At 41.2% G+C, this 23,449-nt stretch overlaps 1 protein-coding gene across 1 annotated transcript in view; it reads right to left on the bottom strand.

Annotated features, from left to right (window-relative positions):
- The window catches only part of KLC1 (kinesin light chain 1), a 66,486-nt gene that overhangs the window by 30,835 nt on the left and 12,202 nt on the right, over positions 1 to 23,449 (bottom strand). Inside the window, exons 2-9 of the mRNA XM_042460737.1 lie at positions 20,264 to 20,525; positions 19,878 to 20,108; positions 15,473 to 15,551; positions 14,138 to 14,363; positions 12,964 to 13,051; positions 10,421 to 10,522; positions 2,606 to 2,779; positions 1,598 to 1,722 (exon numbers count right to left, since the gene is read on the bottom strand). Of these exons, the coding sequence (XP_042316671.1) occupies positions 1,598 to 1,722; positions 2,606 to 2,779; positions 10,421 to 10,522; positions 12,964 to 13,051; positions 14,138 to 14,363; positions 15,473 to 15,551; positions 19,878 to 20,108; positions 20,264 to 20,524 (1,286 nt within the window). The 5' untranslated portion in view covers position 20,525. The remainder of the gene's footprint in view (positions 1 to 1,597; positions 1,723 to 2,605; positions 2,780 to 10,420; positions 10,523 to 12,963; positions 13,052 to 14,137; positions 14,364 to 15,472; positions 15,552 to 19,877; positions 20,109 to 20,263; positions 20,526 to 23,449) is intronic.

The following is a 23,449-nucleotide window of genomic DNA, read 5'->3' as shown; positions in this document are numbered from 1 at the left end:
TTTTCCTTCCTACCAGCTCCTCTGCCACCACCCTCCCCAATGGGCTTGCCATCTGTGAATGTTCAAATCCGCCGATGGCAAGTCAATGGATACAGAAGGAGGACTGTACTATGGAAAGGTGCATGAGACATATACCGTTGTTGTGTACCTTTCAACTTATGGCAACCCTAAAACTGGGGCTGGGTTTCTGGGGCTGAGCGTGTGTGACTCACCCAGTGCTTTGCCACAGCTGAGTGGGGAATCAAACCCTGATCTTCAAAGTTGTAGTCTGATGCGCAAATCCCTACACCACGTTGGCTCCATAAATGCTATCTACCCAATATATTCACATTTCTAAGGCACACTGTGTACTCATCAGCAACCAGTTACAATCTTACTCTGGATCAGGGTAACCTTCATTTTCTGAAGAAATACAGTTATAAGTGAGCGTATAACTGTGTCACAACAAGAGATATAACAAAGAAGCATCCTGTTTTTTTTCATGTGAATCAAAACAGAAAAGCTATCTATAAACCAGATGCAAAGCTGTTAAAATGGCTTTTCAAGGAAACTTTGATGCCAATGAAATGGCAAGTAGCATATGTTGACAGAAACGCTGCTGCTTCCTAGAATACAGACATACTTTGCTTTTATCACAGTGATACATTTGACATCTCATGCAAGCTGCTTACATAATTAAGTTACCGCAATGAAGCTACAGTTAGAAAATCATGTTCTACAGCATAAGTGAATAATCCAACAAATGACATAAGCTGCATAATCAAAGTCTATTTTTCATGTTTACCTTGTCATTCTTTCTACTGCCATTATCTAAAATACTTTGCAGAATTCTGTAGAATTTTGATTCGACAAACTAGGCCAGGAGCCAAATAGTCTGATAAGCATGCCCAGCAGGATTTGACTTCTTTGCTTTAAACAGCAAACACTATCTTCATTCCCTCATATTCCAACTGCTTTTGAAAATGCCCTTTAATTCTTAACATAATTTGCCATGCAATATGGAATATTTGTTTGCTAAACATAACAATATATCATCCATTAAACTTATTTTGAGGTTCTTTAGACTCTGGACAAATAAGTTACTACAGTATATACTCAACTATAAGTCGACCTCATGTATAAGTCGAGGGTACGTTTTGGGGCCAAAATTATTCATTTTGTTATGACCTGTGGATAAGTCAAGGGTAAAACTTAGAAGCATGTAACAAAAGATACAAAAAGCTGAAGTAAAGGAAAATGGTGCTAAAGATCTTTAAAAGTTTTGACAGGCTGGATGGATGAGATAGTAGAGGGGGCTGATGTTTCCTTTAGGTGCTCCATGAAGAGATTATGTTCTCATTTTTCACCAGAGTATAGTTCCCTTTTTGATAAGAATTAAAGTACAGACTTACATTGACCTTTGGATATGTCGGCCTAGGTTTTTTGAGTCAGTATTTTTACTAAAATTTCTAGACTTATACATGAGTATATACAGTAAGTGTTACCATGAAGCACTTCATTAGAAATTGCAAAATAATATATTTAAATATGTTATATGCCATTTATTCCCTCATTTGGACAAAATCCATTATCTTCAACAGCTCAGTTTCTCAGCAACTTTCCTTCGCTATGCAAATGCTTACCATCTACAGAGCCAAATTCCCTTTCATGGGCACGGGTTAGGATCTCTTTGTATAAAGTTTCTGCTTGCTTAAATTTTCCTTGTTTCAGGTAGCAGGATGCCTGGAAGAGATAACATGTGCATAGCAAGCTTTAAATTAACTTCCCAATATTAAGACACATTAAATAAATAAATTAAGCGTAGTATCTTTCTGAAAAGAAATATAGGGGAGGAAAGGGACTAATACAAAAAAAAACCCCAATACAATGCAAATGCAACTTGTCCAGATATTAAACGTATTTGAAAGTTTATTTCCTCAACACAAAGCAATTGCTTGAATCCAAATGTGCTTTTCTACCTTTGAGTTACAAGATGTCACTTTACACCAAATCAGATCACTGTCCTATCTGAAAGAGTACACTGGGGAAACCTGCAGTCTATGGATTATGTAAAGCCTTATGGGCATGGATCCTTGTCTTCCTTTACTTTGAAATTGCATTAGCTTTCCCTGCTATTCTGGTTGGGACAGTAAGCATCAAAGACAGTGTACAATCCAGACAGCTCCTCGAAATACTGTATTAATAAGTGCAACAGGCCTGTGCACAAGCAAACATGCATAACATAAAATGTAAGGAAACAAGGCAGCTGTGGCTTCTGAGCACAACCTACTGCTGCCCTGTGGCACAAGCGCCAATTTTGTCCTTGGGTCTACAAATTACAGAAGGCCTACAGTCTGTGGTCTAACTGGTCTATAGGCTACAGAATCTCTTTGTTACATCTTACACTAAAGTACTGTGCAAAAAAGAACAAGAACAAGGTCTAGAGATTTGCTTACATTTGTATAATCAGAAGCATAAAAATTAATATAATGCCAGTGTGGGATAGCACAAGTACCAGCAATTATGGGGTTTTTTTGGCTCACAATTTTCTATATTTTGTTCAGTATTTCAGCAGATAAAGTAAAGTATTTCATTTCTCATTGTTTGCTCCACTGTTCAGACATACCAAGTTATTCTTTGTCTTTGCTACATTTGGGTCATCTGGCCCCAGTTTAGTTTGGTAGATCTCAAGTGCTCGTTGATAGTAGTATTCCACTTCTTCATATTTACCCTGGTTCTGACATAGCAAGGCCAGATTATTTAACTGTTTGGCAACATCAGGATGGTCTTTCCCCAAAACCTAGGAATAGACACAAAATACTGTATTAACACCTTTCTGTATCACATGTATACATTTAAAGTATCCAGGCATGCTATTTACATTAGCATTGATTCACTAGATCACCGCACTACACCCTTATAGTACTGCTATTCCACTTTAACTGCTCTGGCTGCCTCCTGTTGCATTTTGGGATTTGCAGTTAAAGGAGGGGCATTTAGAATTCTCAGCCAGAGAGCTTTTAGGCATGACTGAACTACATATGAATAAGAGTGCAGTGCGATAATTCGATCAGTTAAGATTCAAGCACCTATTTATATCCCATGTTATACACATCAAACTAATTCAACTCGGCTAGAATTATAAATATGCAATGCAAGTATCTGGAAGAAACTTCAAATCACAGCTCTCATGTTATAAAGTCCGCAGTTGCTTACAAAAAGCAACAATATATCAGAACTGTGCATGCCAGAACTGTGCATGCCAGGAAATACACTTGTCCCTCCCGATTCGCGGGGGATCCGTTCTGGACACACACCCACAAATTGGAAATATTGTGGCTATTCAAGCCCCACTGGTTATAATGGCGGCGCTCTCTTGCATGCACCATTTTGTCCTTCCTTGAAGGGCCAAAACTGCACACTCCAAGTCAATGAACAAGGAGAGATGAGTGTAGCTGTATTTTCAAAATTCTGTGCAGGCTCTAGCTTCTCAATCTACTAAATGCATATTTAGAAACATTAGCAAAATTTCTGGATCAATCATAGGATGAGTTTAAGATTCATGTCAGTAGTCAACACCAGTAGGTTCCTTTTGTAGAATGCTGAATAGAAATACTTTTGTGAGGAAAGTAAGCAGATGGTCATCATCCAGTTACACAAAGTCTTCTGATTCTCCTGACCATGTAAAGTAGACGTGGGAGATGTGTAACCTATGGGCTGCGTGCTTCCTCAACAGGTCATTTTGGAAGTCCCAAGAATCGACCCCCAGATTTTAATTTAAAATGCCCCAAATGTGTTGATCATAAAATAATTGATCCTAAATTGAACATGACCCAGCAATGCAATCTGCAGCAAAGAAAGCAAACACTTTTTTAGGGTGCACTAACATAGCCATAATTTACTATCAAGGGAAGTTATAGTCTCACTGTATTCTCTACTAGTCAGGCCTCACCTGGAGTACTGCAATCAGTTCTGGGCATCTCATCTTAAGAAGGATATAGACAAGCTGCAGCAGGTTCAGAGAAAGGCAACAAGGATGATAGAAGGCATGGAGAACAAAATGTATGAGGTCATGTTGAAGGAATTGGGAATGTTCAGCCTGGTAAAGAGCAGACTGTAAAGTGACATGATTGTACTCTTTAAATATCAAAAGGGCTGTCACAGAAAAGAGGGTGCAATTTGTTCTCTGCTGTCCCAGAGGTTAGGTAGAGGTCTAATGGTTTTAAGTTACAGCAGGGTAGATTTTGACTGAACACTAGAAGGAACTGCTTCATGGTAAGTGTGATTCAGTAATGGAGCCAATTACCCAGATGTCTCTTTCTGCAGATATCTTCAAAAAGAGCCTGGACAGCGACCTGCTGAGGATACTCTAGTTAGAACTTCTCCATAGCATGGGCAATTGAACTTGATGGCCTATGGAGCTCTAATTATAGTGTGGGGCAAGGGGAGATATAGAGGTAGGAGGGTGGAATTATCACATAGGGGAAGGCAGGATCAATGCTTAATACCTATTCTGCCTTCCATCCACCCTACTAACCCAAGAGAACCGAGGGTCAATCCAACTGTACCACAGACCCTGTCTCTGCTCCTGTGCAATGCCAGGTCAATTAAGAACAAGACCCATATCATTCAAGATCTCTTAGAAGAGAAGAATTGTGACCTGGCTTGCATTACAGAGACCTGGCTGGGGGCCAAGAGCAATGCAGTGTGGGCACAGGCTCTCCCAGACGGGTACATCGTTAAGGAGCAGACCAGGGCACGTGGGCAGGGGGGAGGTGTTGCCATGTACATAAAAACACCTTTACCTTTACCTTGACCAGGTACCCCATCCAGAAAACAGACTATATCGAGTGTATTTACCTGACCCTGAAGGCTAGGGACAGGCTGGGGATCCTGTTGGTTTACCGTCCACCCTGTGGGCTAACAGACTCCCTAGCCGAGCTGACACAGCTGGTCTCGGAACTGGTATTGGAGTCTCCCAGACTTCTTGTTCTGGGGGACCTCAACATCCCTTTTGAGGCCGGCTCACAAAATCTGACGGGTGCAACTTGGGAGTTCATGGCTTCCATGATGGCCATGGGCCTGTCCCAGTTAGCCTTGGGCCCAATGCATTGCGCAGGTAATACGCTTGATGTCGTCTTTAGTACGGATTGGGATAATCCATGGGCAGAGGTATGTAGTACCTCTGCCTTGTCATGGACGGACCATTTCCTGGTTGAGGTTCGACTTAAGGCAACTATCCAAATCCTCCCCAGGGGTGGAGGACCTATTAGGATGGTCCACCCTCGAAGGCTGATGGAACCCAAAAGGTTCCAAGAAGCCTTAGAGGGGTCTATGGTTGGATCTGACGGCGATTCTGTTGATGCCCTGACTAACATCTGGGATAATGATCTCTCCAGGACTATACACAGCATCGCTCCTAAGTGTCCTTTCCAGCCCACTTTTAATAAGAAACCCTGGTTTACGGAAGACCTCCGGGAAATGAAAAGGTCTGCGCAACGACTAGAGCGCAGCTGGCGGAGACACCAGCGCTTATCCGACAAGACACTCCATGAGGCTCTTTTGAAGTCTTATGGAGTGGCAATAGGTGCAGCAAGGAACTCCTTCTATGCTGCACGTATTGCGTCTGCAGAGTCACGTCCAGCTGTTCAGCTTGGTTAGGGAGCTGACTCAGCTTCCTCCCGCTATGAACCCTATTTTAGAATCAACTAAGGCCTGCTGTGACAATTTTAACAACTTCTTTGCAGATAAAATCTCTCAGATAAGGGCTGATCTCGATGCTGGCGCTTCATCAAAAACAATAGAAGAGGTGTCCAGAGCTTCCGTGGACTCTGTTAAACTGGATCACTTTGAGTCTGTGCAAACTGATGAAGTGGACAAACTTCTTGGAAGTGTTAGGAAGACGATGTGCTCTCTCGATCCCTGCCCTTCTTGGCTGATGGCCCAGGGTGGCGATGCGGTAACATCATTATTGCGGCGCATAATTAACGCATCATTCAGGGAAGGAAAATTTCCATCTAGTTTAAAACTAGTGATAGTCAAACTGCTACTTAAAAAACCCTCCCTCGACCCCCTGATAAGGAACAACTATAGGCCGGTCTCATTATTGCCTTTCTTAGGCAAGGTGATCAAGAGAGCAGTTGCCTTCCAGCTCCAATCTGTCTTGGATGAAACCGATTATCTGGACCCATTTCAAACTGGCTTCAGAGAGGGATTTGGAGTTGAGACTGCCATGGTCGCCTTAGTCAATGATTTCCATCTAGGCATTGACAGGGGAAGTGTGACCTTGTTGGTGCTTTTGGACATCTCAGCGGCTTTTGATACCATTGACCACAGTATCCTTCTGGAACGCCTAAGGGAGTTGGGTATCGGGGGCACTGCGCTCCAGTGGTTCCGTTCCTACTTCTCGGGCAGATTCCAGATGGTGCAGTTGGGGAACACTTGCTCCTCTAAGAGGGAACTTACATCTGGTGTCCCTCAGGGAGCTATCTTGTCCCCCACTTTGTTTAACATTTACATGAAACCGCTGGGAGAGATCATCCGGAGACGTGGGGCGCGGTGTTATCAGTATGCTGATGACACCCAAATATGCTTCTCTGTCTCGCCGACTGATGCAGTGACTAAGGATGGAGTCTCTCCTTTGAACGCCTGCCTGGAGTTGGTAATGGGCTGGATGAGGGAAAACAAACTCAGTCTGAATCCAGAGAAAATGGAAGTGCTTGTGATAGGCTCCCCAGGCCTGGGGAAGGAAGTTTATCCACCTGTCCTGAATGGGGTCACACTTCCCCTGAAGGACGAAGTTCGCAGTTTAGGAGTACTTCTGGAATCGTCTCTGCAGTTGACATCTCAAGTAGATGCGACGGTCAGAAGTGCTTGCTATCAACTTCGGTTGATACGCCAACTGCGACCCTACCTGGGCCAAAAGGACCTTGAAACTGTGGTACACGCTCTAGTAACCTCTCATTTAGATTTTTATTATGCACTCTACATGGGGCTACCCTTGTACCAAGCCCAGAAGCTTCACTAGTACAAAACATGGCAGCCAGATTTATCTATTTTTATGAGATGTTTTTAATGGTTTTTATATGGTCTGTAAACCGCTTTGATCTATGGAAAAGCGGTATACAAATAATTTTTATTATTATTATTATTATTATTATTATTATTATTAGGTCCCTTCCAACTCCATGCTCCCACGTACACCTGGGCTGTTTTACGCTGAGAAGAGGCCTTTATGTAATCAGGAATTAAACCAAACATTGATCTATATCTGTGGCAAAATTACCCCCCCCCCCTTACAAATTAAGGAGTGTGTGCAGGTGGGGTTTTTTTAAAGTAAAAAACAGGGGGAGGTTAAAAACTGAAACATTCTGAAGGGGTGAAGCAAGTGGGATGCAGCCCTTTTATAGGGGCTAATATAGCTTCCTGGCTCCTGGCAATTGCTAGCTCCTGACGTAAAGTCAAAGGCCCACGAGTTACCTATCTTCCACCGTATTTCATTTAATGCTCTCTAAGAAAACTCATTTCTTGGCTTCCTCACTTTCACTTATGAAGCTGCTTGCTCTGAATTAAATAGTTTGGGCAAAACATTCAGTAAGATTTATCATAGTTTGCTGACCAAGAAGCCACCCACTACCATGGAATCGTAACTGAATCTCCCCATGCCCCCCTCCCTTACTATTAGGGGCCTCACTTTTGGACTAAGGAATCACAGAATCATAGAGCCATCCAGTCCAAACCTCTGCCATGCAGGAACACACAATCAAAGCACTCCCAACAGATGGTCATGCCTCCAAGGAGGGAGACTCTACAGCTCTCTGAGGCAGTGTATTCCACTGTCAAACAGCTCTTACTGTCAGGAAGTTCTTCCTAATGTTGAGATGGAATTGCTTTTCCTATAGTTTGAATCCATTGCTCCAGGTCCTATTCTCCAGAGCTGCAAAAACAAACTTGCTCCATTCTCAGCATGGCATCTTCTCAAAGATTTAAACAGGGCTATTATATCAATGCTTAACCTTTTCTTCTCCAGGCTAAACATAACCAGCCCCCTAGGTCTCTTCTTATATAAGGTATAGTTTCCAGACTTTTCACCATTTTGCTTGCCCTTCTCTGGACACGCTCCAGGTTGTCAACATTCTTTTTGAATTGTGGTGCCCAGAACTGGACACAGTATTCCAGGCAGGCCTGATCAAAGCAGAATACAGTGGGACTATTACTTCCTCAATCTAGACACTATAGTTCGATTGATGCAGTCCAGAATTGCATTTGTTTTTTAGCTTGCTCCATCACACTGTTGACACATGTTCAAATTGTGGTTTAATAGGGCTCCTAAATCCTGTTCATATGTACTGTCTTCAAGTCAGGTATCACCCATCCGATATACGTGCATTGCATTTTTACTGCCCGTGTAGAATCCTACATTTCTCCTTGTTTAAATTCATTTTGTTAGTTTTGGACTCACTTTCTACTCTATTAAAGTGATTTTGAATTCTGATCTTAACCTCTGCAGAGCTTCTCCTCCTAATTTGGTGCCATCTGCAAATTTGATAAGCATGTCCTCTATTTTTTCAACAAAGTCATCAGTAAAGGTGAATAGCACTGGGCCCAGAACAGAATCCTGTGGCATCTCACTGGTCACTTCTTTCCAGGATAGAGAGGAGCCATTAATGAGCACCCTTTACGTTTGGTCAGTCAACCAAGTACAAATCCACTGAACAGTAGCATTGTCTAAATCCACATTTTATAAGCTTGTTTGCAAGAATATCATGGGCAACCTTGTCAAAGGCCTTACTGAAATCAAGATAGGCTACATCCACAGCATTCCCTCATCTACCAAGCTGGCAATTTTATCAAAAAAAGAGATCAGATTAATGTGGCATGACTTGTTTTTGAGAAAGCCATGTTGACTTTTTGTGATTATAGTATTTCTAAATGCTTACATACTGTCTGTTTAATGATCTGTACTAAAATATTTCCTAGCATTGATTTCAAGCTAACTGGGCAGTAAATGTTAGGATCCTCTTTCCTCCCCTTTTTGAAAACATTTGCCCTCCTCCAGTCCACTGGGACCTCACCTGTTTTCCAGGTATTCTCAAAGATGACTTTGAGATTATTTTTGCCAGTTCTTTTAATATCCTTGGAAATTGTTCATCTGGCCCTGAAGACTTGAACTCGTTTAGATTAACCAGGTATTTCTGTACTACCACTTTCTTATTCTGTGCACTTATTCTTTGAGGAGCGTCAAAACGACTTACTTCGCAACCCACACTTTGATCCCTTTTCAATTATCCTGCATCTTGAGGAAGTTCTACTGGAATTACAAAATACTGCTGCTTTTTCACTAGACTGGCAGGTTTAAACTATTAATAAAATAATTATTTAGAAGACAAAAATTAATACATTTGCTTTATTAATAATTATTTTTGTGGTATATTTTGGAATGTAACAAAGATCTTTTTTAGATAAGCATTTGTTTCATCAGTGTTATTCTGTGCTTTCATTTGATTTATTGTGCATTTTTAATTTTGACCATAATGATGTTTTGTGATGTCATGGTATAGTAGACTTTCCACATTGACTGGCGTTAGGGATGCAAGACCCCCATGACAGTGGAAAAAATGGAAATAAAAAACATTTCTTTTTTTTTTTTTAACTTGAGAGGACACATCTTTAAATCCTTCAGAACTATTCTCTGGTGAACAACTGCTGGATGCTGACCACAGAATTACACTGGAGTACCTACAAAAGCCTAGGTAACTGTTCTCTCTAGGAATCTCATGTGCAACTTCTTGCAGACACTGACCACAGAGTTGCACTGGAGGACCTAGAAATTCCTAGAGGTAACATATTAATCAAATTCACAAAAGTCAAAGCCGTAAATGTGGAGGGGATGACTGCATCGTACGGGTTTCAAATGTTGTAAGCTGCCATAAATGGTGTGAAGAGAAAAAAAAGGGTAGTAAACAATTTCTTGTATAAATAAATGAATAAAATAAATATTAAAATTCTGGAGGATTTTCTCATGTAGTGCATGATGATGCCTTCCAGTATTATTTCTATCTGGTATGCTTGTTTTATGACACTGTTTGGTGAAAAATACTTCAAAGACTTCAAGATGTTCCTTGTTACTCAACCTCCATGACATGTCACAAATATTTTTTTCCTCATCACAAGTGTTTTATGATACTGTGGGGCAAAGAATATTTCAAAGATTTCAAGATGTTCTTTGTTAATCAACCTCCATGCCATGTTATAATGATTCCCCCCCCCCATGACAAGTTATGCCATACTTTCAAAACACACATAAAACTTTTCTATAAGCTTAAGATAAACTATTTCAAATATCTGTACTTCAACTGGCACAGCCATCCAATATAATGAAAATTCAGACCATTTAACCATCAGTCAGCAAAAAGTAAAAAAAAAAGTTTTTATGTGTTACCTTCTCTCTGATTTCTAAAGCCCTTTTGCACAAAGGCTCAGCTTCCTTGTATTTGCCTCTTTTCCCATAAAGCACAGCAAGGTTATTTAAAGTCGCTGCAACCTGCAAAGGAAGAAAAAACATTGCATCTACTACTATGATTCACAAAAAAGTTTGGAGGAGGAAAGCAGCTCATTTAATTGCAGTCAAATTGTTTTTTTAGTACTCCAAATGTGTAAGCATGAATGGTTTATTTAAAAAAATCAAGTTGAAAAATCTGTTGATCTAGTATGCTGATGCTTAAATTTAAAAGACTTACACAAATGATGATACAGATTATAGTAAACATTGTTTGCTCAGCCCACGAACCTAATTAGCTACTTTAATCATCAAAGGCTAAGAAATAGATCAATAACTGATTTCTTCTTCAGTCTGTATCACAAACTCCAGCAGGTATGCAATAAGGGTTCAACAGGACTAGGACTAGCTCCCCACAACAAACTCTAGCCCAAAGGCTCAACGCTTTATTGGGTTTTCAATGGACTAGGTTAGATGCTTCATATAGGATGGGAAACACTAGGATAAGATTTCAATTACTAAGAAATATAGGTGTTTACTTTAATTGAAGCAAAACAGTAATTGCACAAGAGAGAAAAGAAATAAACAAGCACTCAAATGAAATTATTTTAGAACTCTGTTGGGGGGGCAAAAGTATTTCATTTTTCTCAAAAAAAAATCTAAATCTGGCTTGACTTACTTGGTCACTTACACAAAATATATATTTCTACTATTTCTCATTAAATAATTTCTAATAGGAACCTAGCAACATTGAAATATTTTTTCTGACTCTGAAGCATATTCAAATCATGCAAATTTTTGGGAAAGGTGATCGAGAGGGCGGTTGCGATCCAGCTTCAGGCGGTCTTGGATGAAACGGATTATCTGGACCCATTTCAAACTGGCTTCCGGGCGGGTTACGGGGTTGAGACGGCCATGGTCGCCTTGGTCGATGATCTCCGTCTGGGCATCGACAGGGGAAGCGTGTCCCTGTTGGTGCTCTTGGACATCTCAGCGGCTTTCGATACCATAGACCATGGTATCCTTCTGGGGCGCCTCGCAGAGGTGGGAATCGGGGGCACTGTGCTCCAGTGGTTCCGTTCCTACCTCTCGGGGAGGTCCCAGATGGTGCAGCTGGGAGACGTGTGCTCTGATGAGAGGCCCCTTAAAACTGGGGTCCCTCAAGGGGCCATTCTGTCTCCCATGCTATTTAACATTTACATGAAACCACTGGGAGAGATCATCCGGAGACATGGGGCGCGGGGTTATCAGTACGCTGATGACACCCAAATTATTTTCTCTATGTCTCCGACTGATGCAGTGACTGGGGATGGCGTCTCTCCTCTCGTGGCCTGTCTGGAGTCAGTAATGGGCTGGATGAGGGAAAACCGACTCAAATTGAATCCAGAGAAAACGGAGGTACTAGTGATAGGTTCCCCTGGTCCAGGAATGGCGGTGGTTCCACCTGTCCTGAATGGGGTCACGCTCCCTGTGAAGGACTCCGTGCGCAGTCTGGGGGTGCTTCTTGACTCGTCGCTTCACCTGACTGCTCAGGTGAATGCGACGGTCAAGAGCACTTGTTATCAGCTTAGGCTGATTCGCCAGCTGCGCCCATACCTGGCCCAGAGGGACCTAGAAACTGTTGTACATGCTCTGGTAACTTCGAGACTGGATTTCTGCAACGTACTCTACATGGGGCAACCCTTATACCAAACTCGGAAGCTGCAAATAGTGCAAAATATGGCAGCCCGGCTGGTCACTGGTGCGTCCAGGACCAGCCATATAACACCAGTTTTAAAAGATCTTCATTGGCTGCCCATTCGCTTCCGAGCTCAATATAAGGTGTTGGTAATTACCTATAAAGCCCTAAATGGCTTGGGCCCAGGATACCTAAAGGACCGCCTCTCCCCATACATTCCGCCTCGCACTCTCAGAACGTCTGGGCAGCAGCTACTGAAGGTGCCTAGGGCTAGGTTGGCCTCCACTACTCGGAGGTCGTTCTCCATAGCTGCCCCAGCCCTTTGGAATGCGCTGCCCACAGAGCTCCGCTCGTCCACCACCCTGGCCCAATTTAGGAAGGACCTCAAAACCTTCCTATTCCAACAGGCATTCCCCGAGTAAATATCCTGTGGGCCTCCCTCCTCTCTTTCGTGGCCAAGAGGTTGGGCTTTGGGGCTTTACTGTTGGGTTGTTTTAAATATGTTTTTATTGGAACTGTTTGTATTTTAATTATGTTGTGAGCCGCCCTGATCGGAGGAAGGGCGGCATATAAATAAAAATTTTATTTATTTATTTAAATTGATTTGGAATTTGGATCACTGTTGAAGTGATTTGTGCTTAATTATTAAAAGTGCAAACTTTCAACATACTTGAATGATGTCAACAACAAGGCAGGGTTTAAGAATGTTCCTGTTGAGTTTCACAGCAAAATAGCTGGTACTTACTGATAAAAAGAAGCAAAAAAGGAAGAAACAAAATAAGCCCCAATCCCAATCCTATATACAAACCGCAGGATGATCTTTGCCCAAGGTCTTCTCACGAATAGCCAAGGCATCATTCAGTAAGTTTGCTGCATCTTTGTACTTATTCTGATCCCTAAAGTAGGGAAAGAGTTGTAAATAACACACCCTAACTCTCAAATGTAACATTAACACTTTCCGTCAAAATAATCAATATACGTATTCTCTAGAGTTGGCTCGTACAAGCATTCAAAGCAATTTCTGCTCCTTTCTGTATTAATGAAGTTTTCCTGATTCAGTTGAGCAACAACAAAATGCAGAGAAGGGCAACTCATTTCTCCCCCCCTCCAGCTTCTATTCACAACAGCAATTATGGATGACAGCATTTGGAGAAGGATCAGACCACTTAGCCCTGAAACAGTAGTTATTGGAGTGAAAAGAGTGCTAAAAACTAGGAGACAGACCTGTGATCTGAGCCAAGCTACCTTCTACATACTACTTCTGAATAGTACAGGATGAAATTATAATTTTGTCCAATTTTTCACCCCATTTCCACCAGTTCACAAGCCCAAAAGTCAATCTGGACCTATCATAAGCACCAGCGAGTGCCCAACTAAAGGCTGAATGCAGTTCCTTGACCTCTCATTGCTACCAACTACAGAAGCAAGAATGCCAGTTACCCAGTTCTAAATGTTAAGTATTATTCCATAAGAAATTGCAGAACTATTTTCATCCAAAATCTAAAATGAAAGACTTTCCAAAAGTTTGGTGAAAACATGGCTTTTTATCAATATCTTTGGGGTCTTTGGTCAAATCTGTACAAGTTTTAAATATTTTAATTTAATTATTAGATTGTTTAATACGTTTTACACAGTTTCAGTTATTCATTATTTGACATTTAAGATGTTCTAATTTGTTTTAAATTGCTTTTATCTTTACACCAACAAAAGATAAAAAGTAGGATATTTCTGTATTTCTATATCTATTTCCTACCTTTTCCCAATCCCTTGGACTCAGAGTGGTTTATATACTTTTAATAAAAGATTAAAATGAGTTAAAAGGGACATTTTTTCAAATTAAAATGAATCAAAACAAGGCACATGAGATACCAAGACTACTTCATAGTGTAAATAATTCCCTCCCCCAATACAACAATAATTTAACTGTAGTTAACATTAAAAGCCCTCCAGCAACTTTTTAAAATAATGTTAGAAATACCAACCTGTATACTAATGCAAGTATATTCAACATAGTAGCAACATCAGGGTGATCGTGGCCTGAGGTTTTCTCTAGGTCCTCAAGTGCTTGTTTACAGAGGGGTACAGCAACTTCATATCTACCCTGGGAAGCATACTGTATGACAAGGTTATGAAGAGTCCGTAATCTTGCTGGAATCTCATAGCCACCTTGTTGGGCTGCAGCTGCTGCACTGCTATGTGGCTGTTGAACTGGGAAAACAAAAAACATTACCAAGAGAAGTAAATGAGATTCATGTCATTCACACGAAGGAGATAAGCTTCATTAAGACCTCACAAATGTTTCAAGTCTATGAGAATCACGGTTGAGTGCATTTTTACCACCTTGCATACAATCTAAAACATGATTTGTAAGCAAATTTATATGCATTTTATTCCACCTGCTCTTGAAACTATCTCAGCTCTTCAGAGACTGAGATGGGATATCGCCTAACTCATAGGAAAACAGGAATTCAAGAAACCCTCCACTTGCAAATGTTATCTTATAGGTTGAGCCCTTGTAACAAGGAAAGGAGAGTAGTCCTCCTAACCTTTCACCTTGGAGAAATGAGGATATTTTCCAGTCTAGTGAACTTCAGAAATGAATCTGTTTCAACATCTCCTTTGAGAGAGAAGTACACTCAACCCAGTTCAGAGAGCTTAATGTACGCATTGGGTAAGCCACAGTTATCACGAATGAAGCAACTGAGAGAGCAAATCCATACTTAGCAGGGTAATAGCTGCCTAGTAGTAAGTACTGACAGGAAGAAGGGTACCATGACAATCTCCAGTCACACATATGCGAGTTTTTTGAAAGAAAAAAAACCCTGCAGCCACCTCTGTTGATCTATATAAACCCAGTTCTAGCAATTTTCATCTCCACCAGAAGCAGGTATTTCGTAAAACTAACAGGTCTTAGTAGCCTATTCAAATCCCCCATAGACTTTGCTTTACTACAAGACAGCTTGCAACAACATATTTTTGATAGAAAAATCTACTCAGAATCCCCACAAAATAACTCAGGAAAACAGGATGGGAATGAAACAAAATGTCATTGTGCCTCTAAACAAATAATGCTAGCAACCCTGTGAAGAAATCTCATATTGAAATAGGGCATTTGACTACTTGTCATGACAATCCACTGTCTACAGAGTGACTGTTTGGGGAAAACCATGTACTGTATGTGATTTTGATATTGTGTACTGTGCACTAATTACATGCAGCTGTCTAAGAATTAAGGAACAGCTACTGCCCTCACTATAAATATACAAATATACAGATAATAATAATAACAAACATGCATATACATTAATTTCACTTACTTCCTTGTCCTTGGTCATCTTCATCATTTGGAAATAAATCATCCAGTGGTTCTTTGGTAGAATCTGTATCTTTATCTTCCTAAAAAAAGGAAACCAAACTGTTACATTTAAATGAACCCATATGTGTATGTACAGCTTCAATTTCCAAATAAAACTTTGATCATGCAGTGGAAATACCAATTTGTGATATGTGGTACTACAGTTTGGACCGGAATACTTCACCCATGGGTAACAAATTACAGAGTAAGGACAAGTTGCTTACCTGTAATTGTAGTTTCTCAAGTAGTCAGCTGTGAACTCACACAAATGGGTTATCTGTGCCCGCACAGTTTATCATTCAGAACTATCTAGAGCTATTATATAAGTGTTTTGGCAGTAGCCCCACCCATTCCCCGCATATTTAACTAGCATGCTTCGCACCTAAAACCTCAGTTCTGTGGATGCCAAAGCAGCGCCAAGGATCTATGGAAAGGCAGGATATGATGAGGGAAGGGTAGATGAGCTTGTGTGAGTTCACAAATGACCACTCTAAAAACTACAGTTACAGGTAAGCAACCTGTCCTGCTTCTTTGTGGTCTCTGTGACTCACACAAATGAGAGACTAGCAAGCTACTAGCCATGAGAGGCAGGAGCATCATGCTAAGTAGGAAAACAACACAACCATTGATCTTACATCTACTCTATAGTAAGAAATGAAAGTTACAAAAGCCCGCAGCACTGTCAACAAAAACAGCCAGGACTCTTCTGCCATCAAGGCAATCTGTTCCAAGTCTGAAGATGAGGTCTGCATTGATGCAGACAACACAATGTTCTGACTGACATGCAATGCAAACATAACTTTATGGAAAAACTGATGTCCGGCTGGAGAACAATCCCTGTGGAATTGGAGGTAAGGCTGGTCCATCTGAGGATACATAACTCTCCTACCCATATAGCTGATGCAATTGCCACCACAAAGCTGCCTCCCAGGTAAATAGGCGGGTATCACAGAACACCATTGGTTCCAAAGGTTTCCTGGACAGCTGAGAATGTACCAGCACCACACTCCAACAATGGAGAGTGAAGATTCTTGTAATCCCTGAAGAACCTTAAAACGAACAAGTTTAAACTGGAAATAAGAGGGTTTGCCTGGAGATCTGAAAATAGGAAATCTGGAAGTCAGCCAACATTGCCTCCAGGTATCACTTGACAGAAGGAAGAGAGAGAGATGTTTATTTGACAAAGAGAGAAAAAATTTGAGCACATGATCAACCTGTGCTTGAACTGGACAGATTGCTTGAGATGACCAGAAGGACAGAAACAGCTTCCATTTATATGCATAGAAACGCTGAGTCCTGTGTGCTGCAGAAATGACGTTCTTGATGGCATCAGGAAGTGATACTAGAGAAGCACGCTCCATGCCATCAGTCTAAGAGTGTCTATGTCTGGGTGCCCAACCTGCTGGTTGTGGATGGTAAGAAGGTCTGGGCTGAGTAGCAACTTCATATAGTGATCTCACAACAGATGCAAGAGGGACACGGACCATAGCTGTCTTGGCCACTACAGGGCCAATAGTATGCATTTGGGTTTGTCCTGATGGATCTTGTCAATCACCGTGTTGATGAGTACAAACAGCAGGACAATATATATGACAGACCCCCCCCCCAAGTTGAACAGAAACACATTGCAGTACCTATCAAGCCCTTCCCTTTGCAGACTCTGGACCAGAAGAGCTTGCTTTGCTTGTTCTGAGGAGACACAATGAGGTCTATGGATTGTGTAAGATCTTCAAGCTATGGGAAACACTGAATTCTCGTGTGCAATTTCTACTTCTGGCAGGACACAGGTGCTCAACCTTAATGCATCCACCAACATGTTCTCATCTCTTGGCAACTTTATCACAAAGGCTAGTATGCTGTGAGGAATGCACCAATTCCTCACAGGAATTTCAGGATCATGAGGTGTAATAGGATATCTGGTCTTGAGCCCCTTTGCTTGTTCAGGCAGAAGACAAAAGTGGTGTTGACAGACACTATCTAAACAGCCTTACCTGGCGGTGTTCACTAAAAAGTTCAATATGTTTTTATGAAAGCAAGCAACTCTAGAGTATTGCTGTGAAGGGCTGTCATCTGTGGACCAGTGACCTCTGACTGTAAACCTGGATAACTGGTGCCACAGCCCTCTAGAGACACACTTGTGTCTAGCACCTTAAGTGGAAGAGGAAAAACAGCATTCCTGCTTATACATTCCTGAAACTAATCCACCAGCTGAGTGAATGGTGGATATTATGGAGTCTCTTGTGAGGAGAACTGGTAAGTAGGACAAAACACAATACAAACCAGACCTGCTGTGGTCTCATTCAGAGCCTTGCATATGGAGTGACTAACACTATTGGTACCCATGAATTCTAAGAGAACCAGGAATGTACAAGCACGAATACCATTCCTCCCTCCATCACTCAAGGTATCTTGCCCTCATGCACAGATATCAACAGGTGATTCTTTGAAAGATAAAATTCATATCGTTGGGAAGAAAAGCAACCTGTGCAGAAGGGTCTATCAATGCCTCAACGAAACACACCTCCTGAATCAGTTCCATGTGGGATTTCTCAGTGTTTACAATGAGGCCCAAACAGTCTATTAGCTGAAGAGTGGGGCAAATATCTAAAAGAAGCTGCAAATATGTATGTGCAACTAACAACAGATAAAATGATGCCTTGCTGGCAAAGTCAAGCAGCCACTAGTCATGCTTTTAGTAAAAACCCAAGGGAAGTGCACATTCAAATTGTAGGATAGATACGCATACCTTCCCACCACAAAACAGAAGAAACACAAGACAGTCTGATCATGCTATGAAAATATGCATCCTTCATGTCCTCTTTTGCCAATCAATCACCCTTCTGCATCAGAGGGAGGAAAGAACCAAGTGTAATCACCCTGAAACACCCAGGTTGAACACAGAAGTTGACATCTCAAAGGTCCAGAATGAGATACAACTCTCATCTTTCTTGGACACAATGAAATAGTGGGAGACCAACCCCCAACACAGAAGAGAGAGGGACAGGCTCAACAGCTCCCTTGAGCAGCAGGAGCCCCAGCTCTACATCCAAGGGGAGTGAGGAAAGGGTGATGTGATAGACCCCAACAGGGGGATTCTTCCAGAACTCTAAGCCATATTTCTTCCTGATGATGTCAAGGGCCCATGTCTCTGAGGTGATGGAGGCCCAAGCATAGTAGAAATTTTGATGCCTGTCTTTGAATAGTGGTAACTGAAGTGGCATACACTGAGCATGCAAAGTGCTGCTCTCCTGTAGTCAAACACGCTGCTTAGCCTGATCCTGAGATTTTTTTCCTGAACTGTTTCTTGTAACTACAGAAAACAAAGCCTTGAATGAAGGCAATGAATTGATGTTTGCTAGGAAGAATTCCCTGGGCTGTATTGGCACTGCTATGATTGTGTATACCTCTGCCAACAGGGCTTGGACCGAGACAGAAAATGTCGTTGGGAATGGAGGTCAAATTTCTTAGCAATAGTTCTCATTTTATGAGCGAGTTCCAATCCGGTGTCAATTTCCCCATTGAAGAGTCCACTCTCAACAAATGGGAAATCTTCTATCATTGTCTTAGGATGAATGGAAAGTCCCGAAGACCATAACAAACTTCTGCTTTAAAGATGGACACCAGACTACACTCTTCTTCTGTAAGCCTGTCCAAGTAAGAAGATACCTCTTTAACAATTCTGAAAAACAAGGCAATAGTAGAATAAAATTTTCACCCTATGATGGCTATCTTTTTCCCTTCCCAATCAGCTAGAGTAGAATGGATCTTCTGGGAAGGCCTGAGTCAGCTGGAGTGGAGTGGAGTGGGTTGGGTAACATCCACAATAATGGAATTTCATTTAGGATGTTGTACCAAACCAACAGCACCAGACTCCACCACCTAATACAAGCCTTCCAGTTTTTTTTTGAGGTGGACGGTACAGGAGGGTTAGTCCAAAAACATTGCATGACTTGTTGAAGACAAGGGTGCATCAGGATCAATGCAGGAGCAGGAGCCCGTTATTGTACCTTCTTGAAAACTGGGCCTTCAAATGACAGGTCTGCTTTACTTGCAGACCTTCACCATCTTTAACATTTCATCCACAAAGGAGTGCACGTTATCAGTGGGTGATGGAGAGTCAATCTCACCCACTATGCACAGGTGTACAGGGAGTGGTTGGGACACCCTCCCAAAAGCTCTAGGTTCCGAATGATACACTGTGCAAGCACAGATTGTCCATGTGTGAGTCACAGAGACCACAAATAAGAAAGATCAGTTTTGTGTTCTCTCAGAAGAAACAAATTAATTTGACTTATTTCCATTCAGCTTCTTTATAGGATATCATCAGTTAGCAAACAGAAGTAAAATTAAAAACAAAAAATACTTACTGAAGGGGACATATCATCATCATATTTTTTTAACTGGTTCATAAATTCAAGGTGCTTCTTTTCTTCTTCCAGCTGAGCCACAGATTGTTCACTCTTCTGTAATTTCTGCTGGGTATTGGCTAGTTCATCCCTTAACCACTGATTTTCTTGGCATAGCCGACGAACCTGAGCACGTAATTTCTGCTTTTCCGATTCCACTGCATTTAAATGATTTGACAAGGCCATCATTACCTACAAAGTACCAGAGATCATTAGTACTCTTTCTGTGAAGCTCATGGTACTTGACCGTATATGTAGGTCAACATCAAGTTCCAGTGCTTTACAAGATTTCTATTTGTTAAAATCTTTCTCAAAGCAAGATAACATTTTACCACAACCATTTTTACCTGTGCTTCACTGAGTCCCAGTTCCAACATTTCCAAAGACTTGCGAATCATGTTTGATTTTTCTTCCACCAAATTGGTCTCATCATCTTTCTTCAAACATTTCAGTGTCTCTAGTAAACTCTGTAAGATGGAATTGTGCTCATTCTTTAGTGCTTCTAGTCCTTGAATCACTTGCTTAGTTTTAGAAATAATTTCATCTTGAGTAAGCTTCTCTAACTTGTCTTCCTTTAGATACACCATTGTGGACATGTTGTCATACATTCTGGGAAAACACAAATACAGATGTTCACCATTTAAAGGCCTTCAGCTTAAAGATTCATAACCATGGTTTCTCCCAGTTTCTAGAATTTCATTATTATTTTTTCATAATCTAGGACTCAAGGTTTTAACAAAGGTTAAAACAGATACAGTTAAAATTGGTATTAGTTGAGATCTTAATGTTCCTCGTGTTGTCTGCCCTTTAGGGTCTCCTTAACACATTTCTATCATATCAGGACTTTGTTTTTAGGTCTGCTTTAATGGCTTTTGGCTATGAATTGCAAAGTTGCTGGTTTCTGAATATGACCCTATGTCTGAATTGAAATAGTATATTTTTGCTGTTGAGCTGTTTTTTTTCTGTGCTGTTCATATTTTTTTTACATTTCAATAGCGTATATTTTTGCATATTATGTTGTGCAGACATGCAAATATACTTGAAGTAAATATAAATGAAGTAAATATTATTTAGTCCTTCCCCCTTGTCACCACCCTTCCATTCAAGGGAGGGCATTACCCATCAACAAAAACAACAGTAGGGCCTCCTACTGTTAACACACATTTAAGGCTTTTCTTTATCTTCACTGTTGTGTCCTTCAGAAGCGTTTTGCCTACAATTCCCATCAATCCTATCCAGTTAATCAACTGTCATAAATGATGGGAATTACAGTCCAAAACATCTGGAGAGTACCTGGTTGAGGGAAGAATAAGTAGTTTAGAGTTTCAATTCAGACCCCTAAAAGCAACCATCATCAGCATCCTCCTCATCCCCACAGTAACAAAGGAAGAGAAACTCTTGATCTCCAAGCATCTAAAAAGCTAAGCAATGTTGCAAAAACTAGCACACGTTCTGTATGTTGTTTTTTGAGCAGAACCACCAAATAGTAGCAAACCACTAGAATTTCTTCTTGCCATTGAAACAGCATCCAATTCTGAGTTCTTCCAATACCAAAATGATTGGTTTAGCTAATTCCTTTGCCCAAGACTACAGTAAGTATCACTTATTTTCTGAGGTCTTAAAACAGTGATCCCCAAACTGTGCCCTTTAAGAAATTTTGGACTTCAGCTCTCAGAAGCCTCAGCCATGTTGGCCAATAATCTGGGATTCTGGGAGCTGAAGTCCAGATTCTCTTAAAGAGTGAAGTTTGGAGACCACAGTCTTAAACTATACCAGTGATCCTCAAATCTTCTCAGGCTACCACCCCCTTTCCTCTTGGGTAACAACCCTAGTGCCCTCCCGATCGGTATATTTTTTGGTATTAGATCTACTGTTCTACTGCAAATTCAAAACAGCCAATCTCAGTCACTGCTACCTTCGCACGAAGTCACCCTGGGAGCAATAACTGAGCAACTGGCTGAGCAGCGACCCAGATGCTTCTTGCTTGTGCTAGTCTTGTAGCAAAGGCCAGTACAGATGAGAGTCTTTTTGGTCGCTGTTTGAGGGGCTGCTCAGTCGCTGCTCCCTTTGCACCCTGTCATGCTGGGAGCAGCAACTGAACAGCTGGTTAAGAAGCAACCAAGAAGTGTCTCAGCCTTGAAGCAAAGGCCAGTGTGGACTAGATGCCTCTTGGTTGCTGCTCAGTCAGCTGCTCATTTGCTGCTCCCAGGGCAAGGAAGAAGCTTCTCCCTAGAGAGGAGAGACTCTCAGTCCTTCACTGGGGCAGAAAAAGGCACAGCCTGTGTGTATGTAGGGGGTTTACAGAGGCCACATGCTCTGGACTGGAGAGGGCCAGGAAAGGGAGAGAAGTCTTGAAATTTTAGTCAAAAAAATTAACCCAAAAAACCTGGGTCGACTTATCCACAGGTCAAACTACTGTACTTTAACTCTTATAAAGAAAGAAACCATCCCTTGGCAAAAGGCAAGAGTGTAATCTGTCCTGAAAGCATTGATGCCTTCTACTCTCTCATCCATCCATACTTTAATGTGAACACAAATAGTTATGCCTACTGGAATTTTGTAAGTTTTCTGGCATTGGTTTCCTTTGGTTCATCCTTTAGATCCTTTGTTACATGCCCCTAAGTTTTACCCTCAAATTATCCATGGGTCATACCAAAATCCAAATTTTGGCCCCAAAAACCTGCCTTTGAATTATACATGAGGTCGACTTATACACAAGTACAGTATATACTGTAGCTCTCGTAAGCTATTATTTGGGGAAGGCAAAATACAGCACCAAACCAAATACAGAAGAAAGAAATGAGGACATAGTTCTGGCCAAATACATTAGAGGAAAATCTAGAATCAAAATGAGTAGAAAAGAAAGGGAATAGAAAAGTCATCCTCTACACAGAACCTATGGTTCATAGTGCATGATGCAAACTTTCTCAGGAAGAAGGAAATTTTGCCAAGCATCTTCCTGAAAATATACTTTCTTTGGTGCCCAGTCGCTTACTAACAGCATGGAAGCCAGTTCCCCATGGCACTATTACGTACTGTTGCCATAAGAACAGTAACTGGATAAGAAAGGCTGTCCCCCAGAGCCTGCTCATATGATTCCTGTATAGAGATGCTTGTCTCAGCTCATGTAATCATAATACAGAAACATCTTCTACATCATCACCAGCCAGGTATAACGGGCTTCAACTTCCACCAAGAGCCTCTTCCAGTCCTACTGGGGGAAGTATCTGAAATGAAAACGCTGCAAGTGGATTTTATTGTAAGTCATTTCGAAACAGGATCTTCCTGCTATACATTGAAACTAAATACTTTTTTTGTGGGTTTTTCAGCCTTCAACTTCACATTAAATACATTTTGTAAAAGAGGTCTTTGCCTTCAAAGGTTGCATGTAAACACTTAAAATAATTAAATGAATTACAGTGGCTCAGAATGTCAATAAAACTGTCCCCAAACGCTGCAATGCAGAAAACTGTCCTTTTAACTTCTAGCATCATAGCCAGATACCTGGTTTTTAGGAAAAGTTGCTTTCTTTC

Source organism: Sceloporus undulatus, chromosome 1, assembly GCF_019175285.1.
Source record: "Sceloporus undulatus isolate JIND9_A2432 ecotype Alabama chromosome 1, SceUnd_v1.1, whole genome shotgun sequence".
NCBI lineage: Eukaryota > Metazoa > Chordata > Lepidosauria > Squamata > Phrynosomatidae > Sceloporus > Sceloporus undulatus.
The sequence above is the reverse complement of the archived record's forward strand: the minus strand, read 5'-3'. Positions and strand labels throughout refer to the sequence as shown.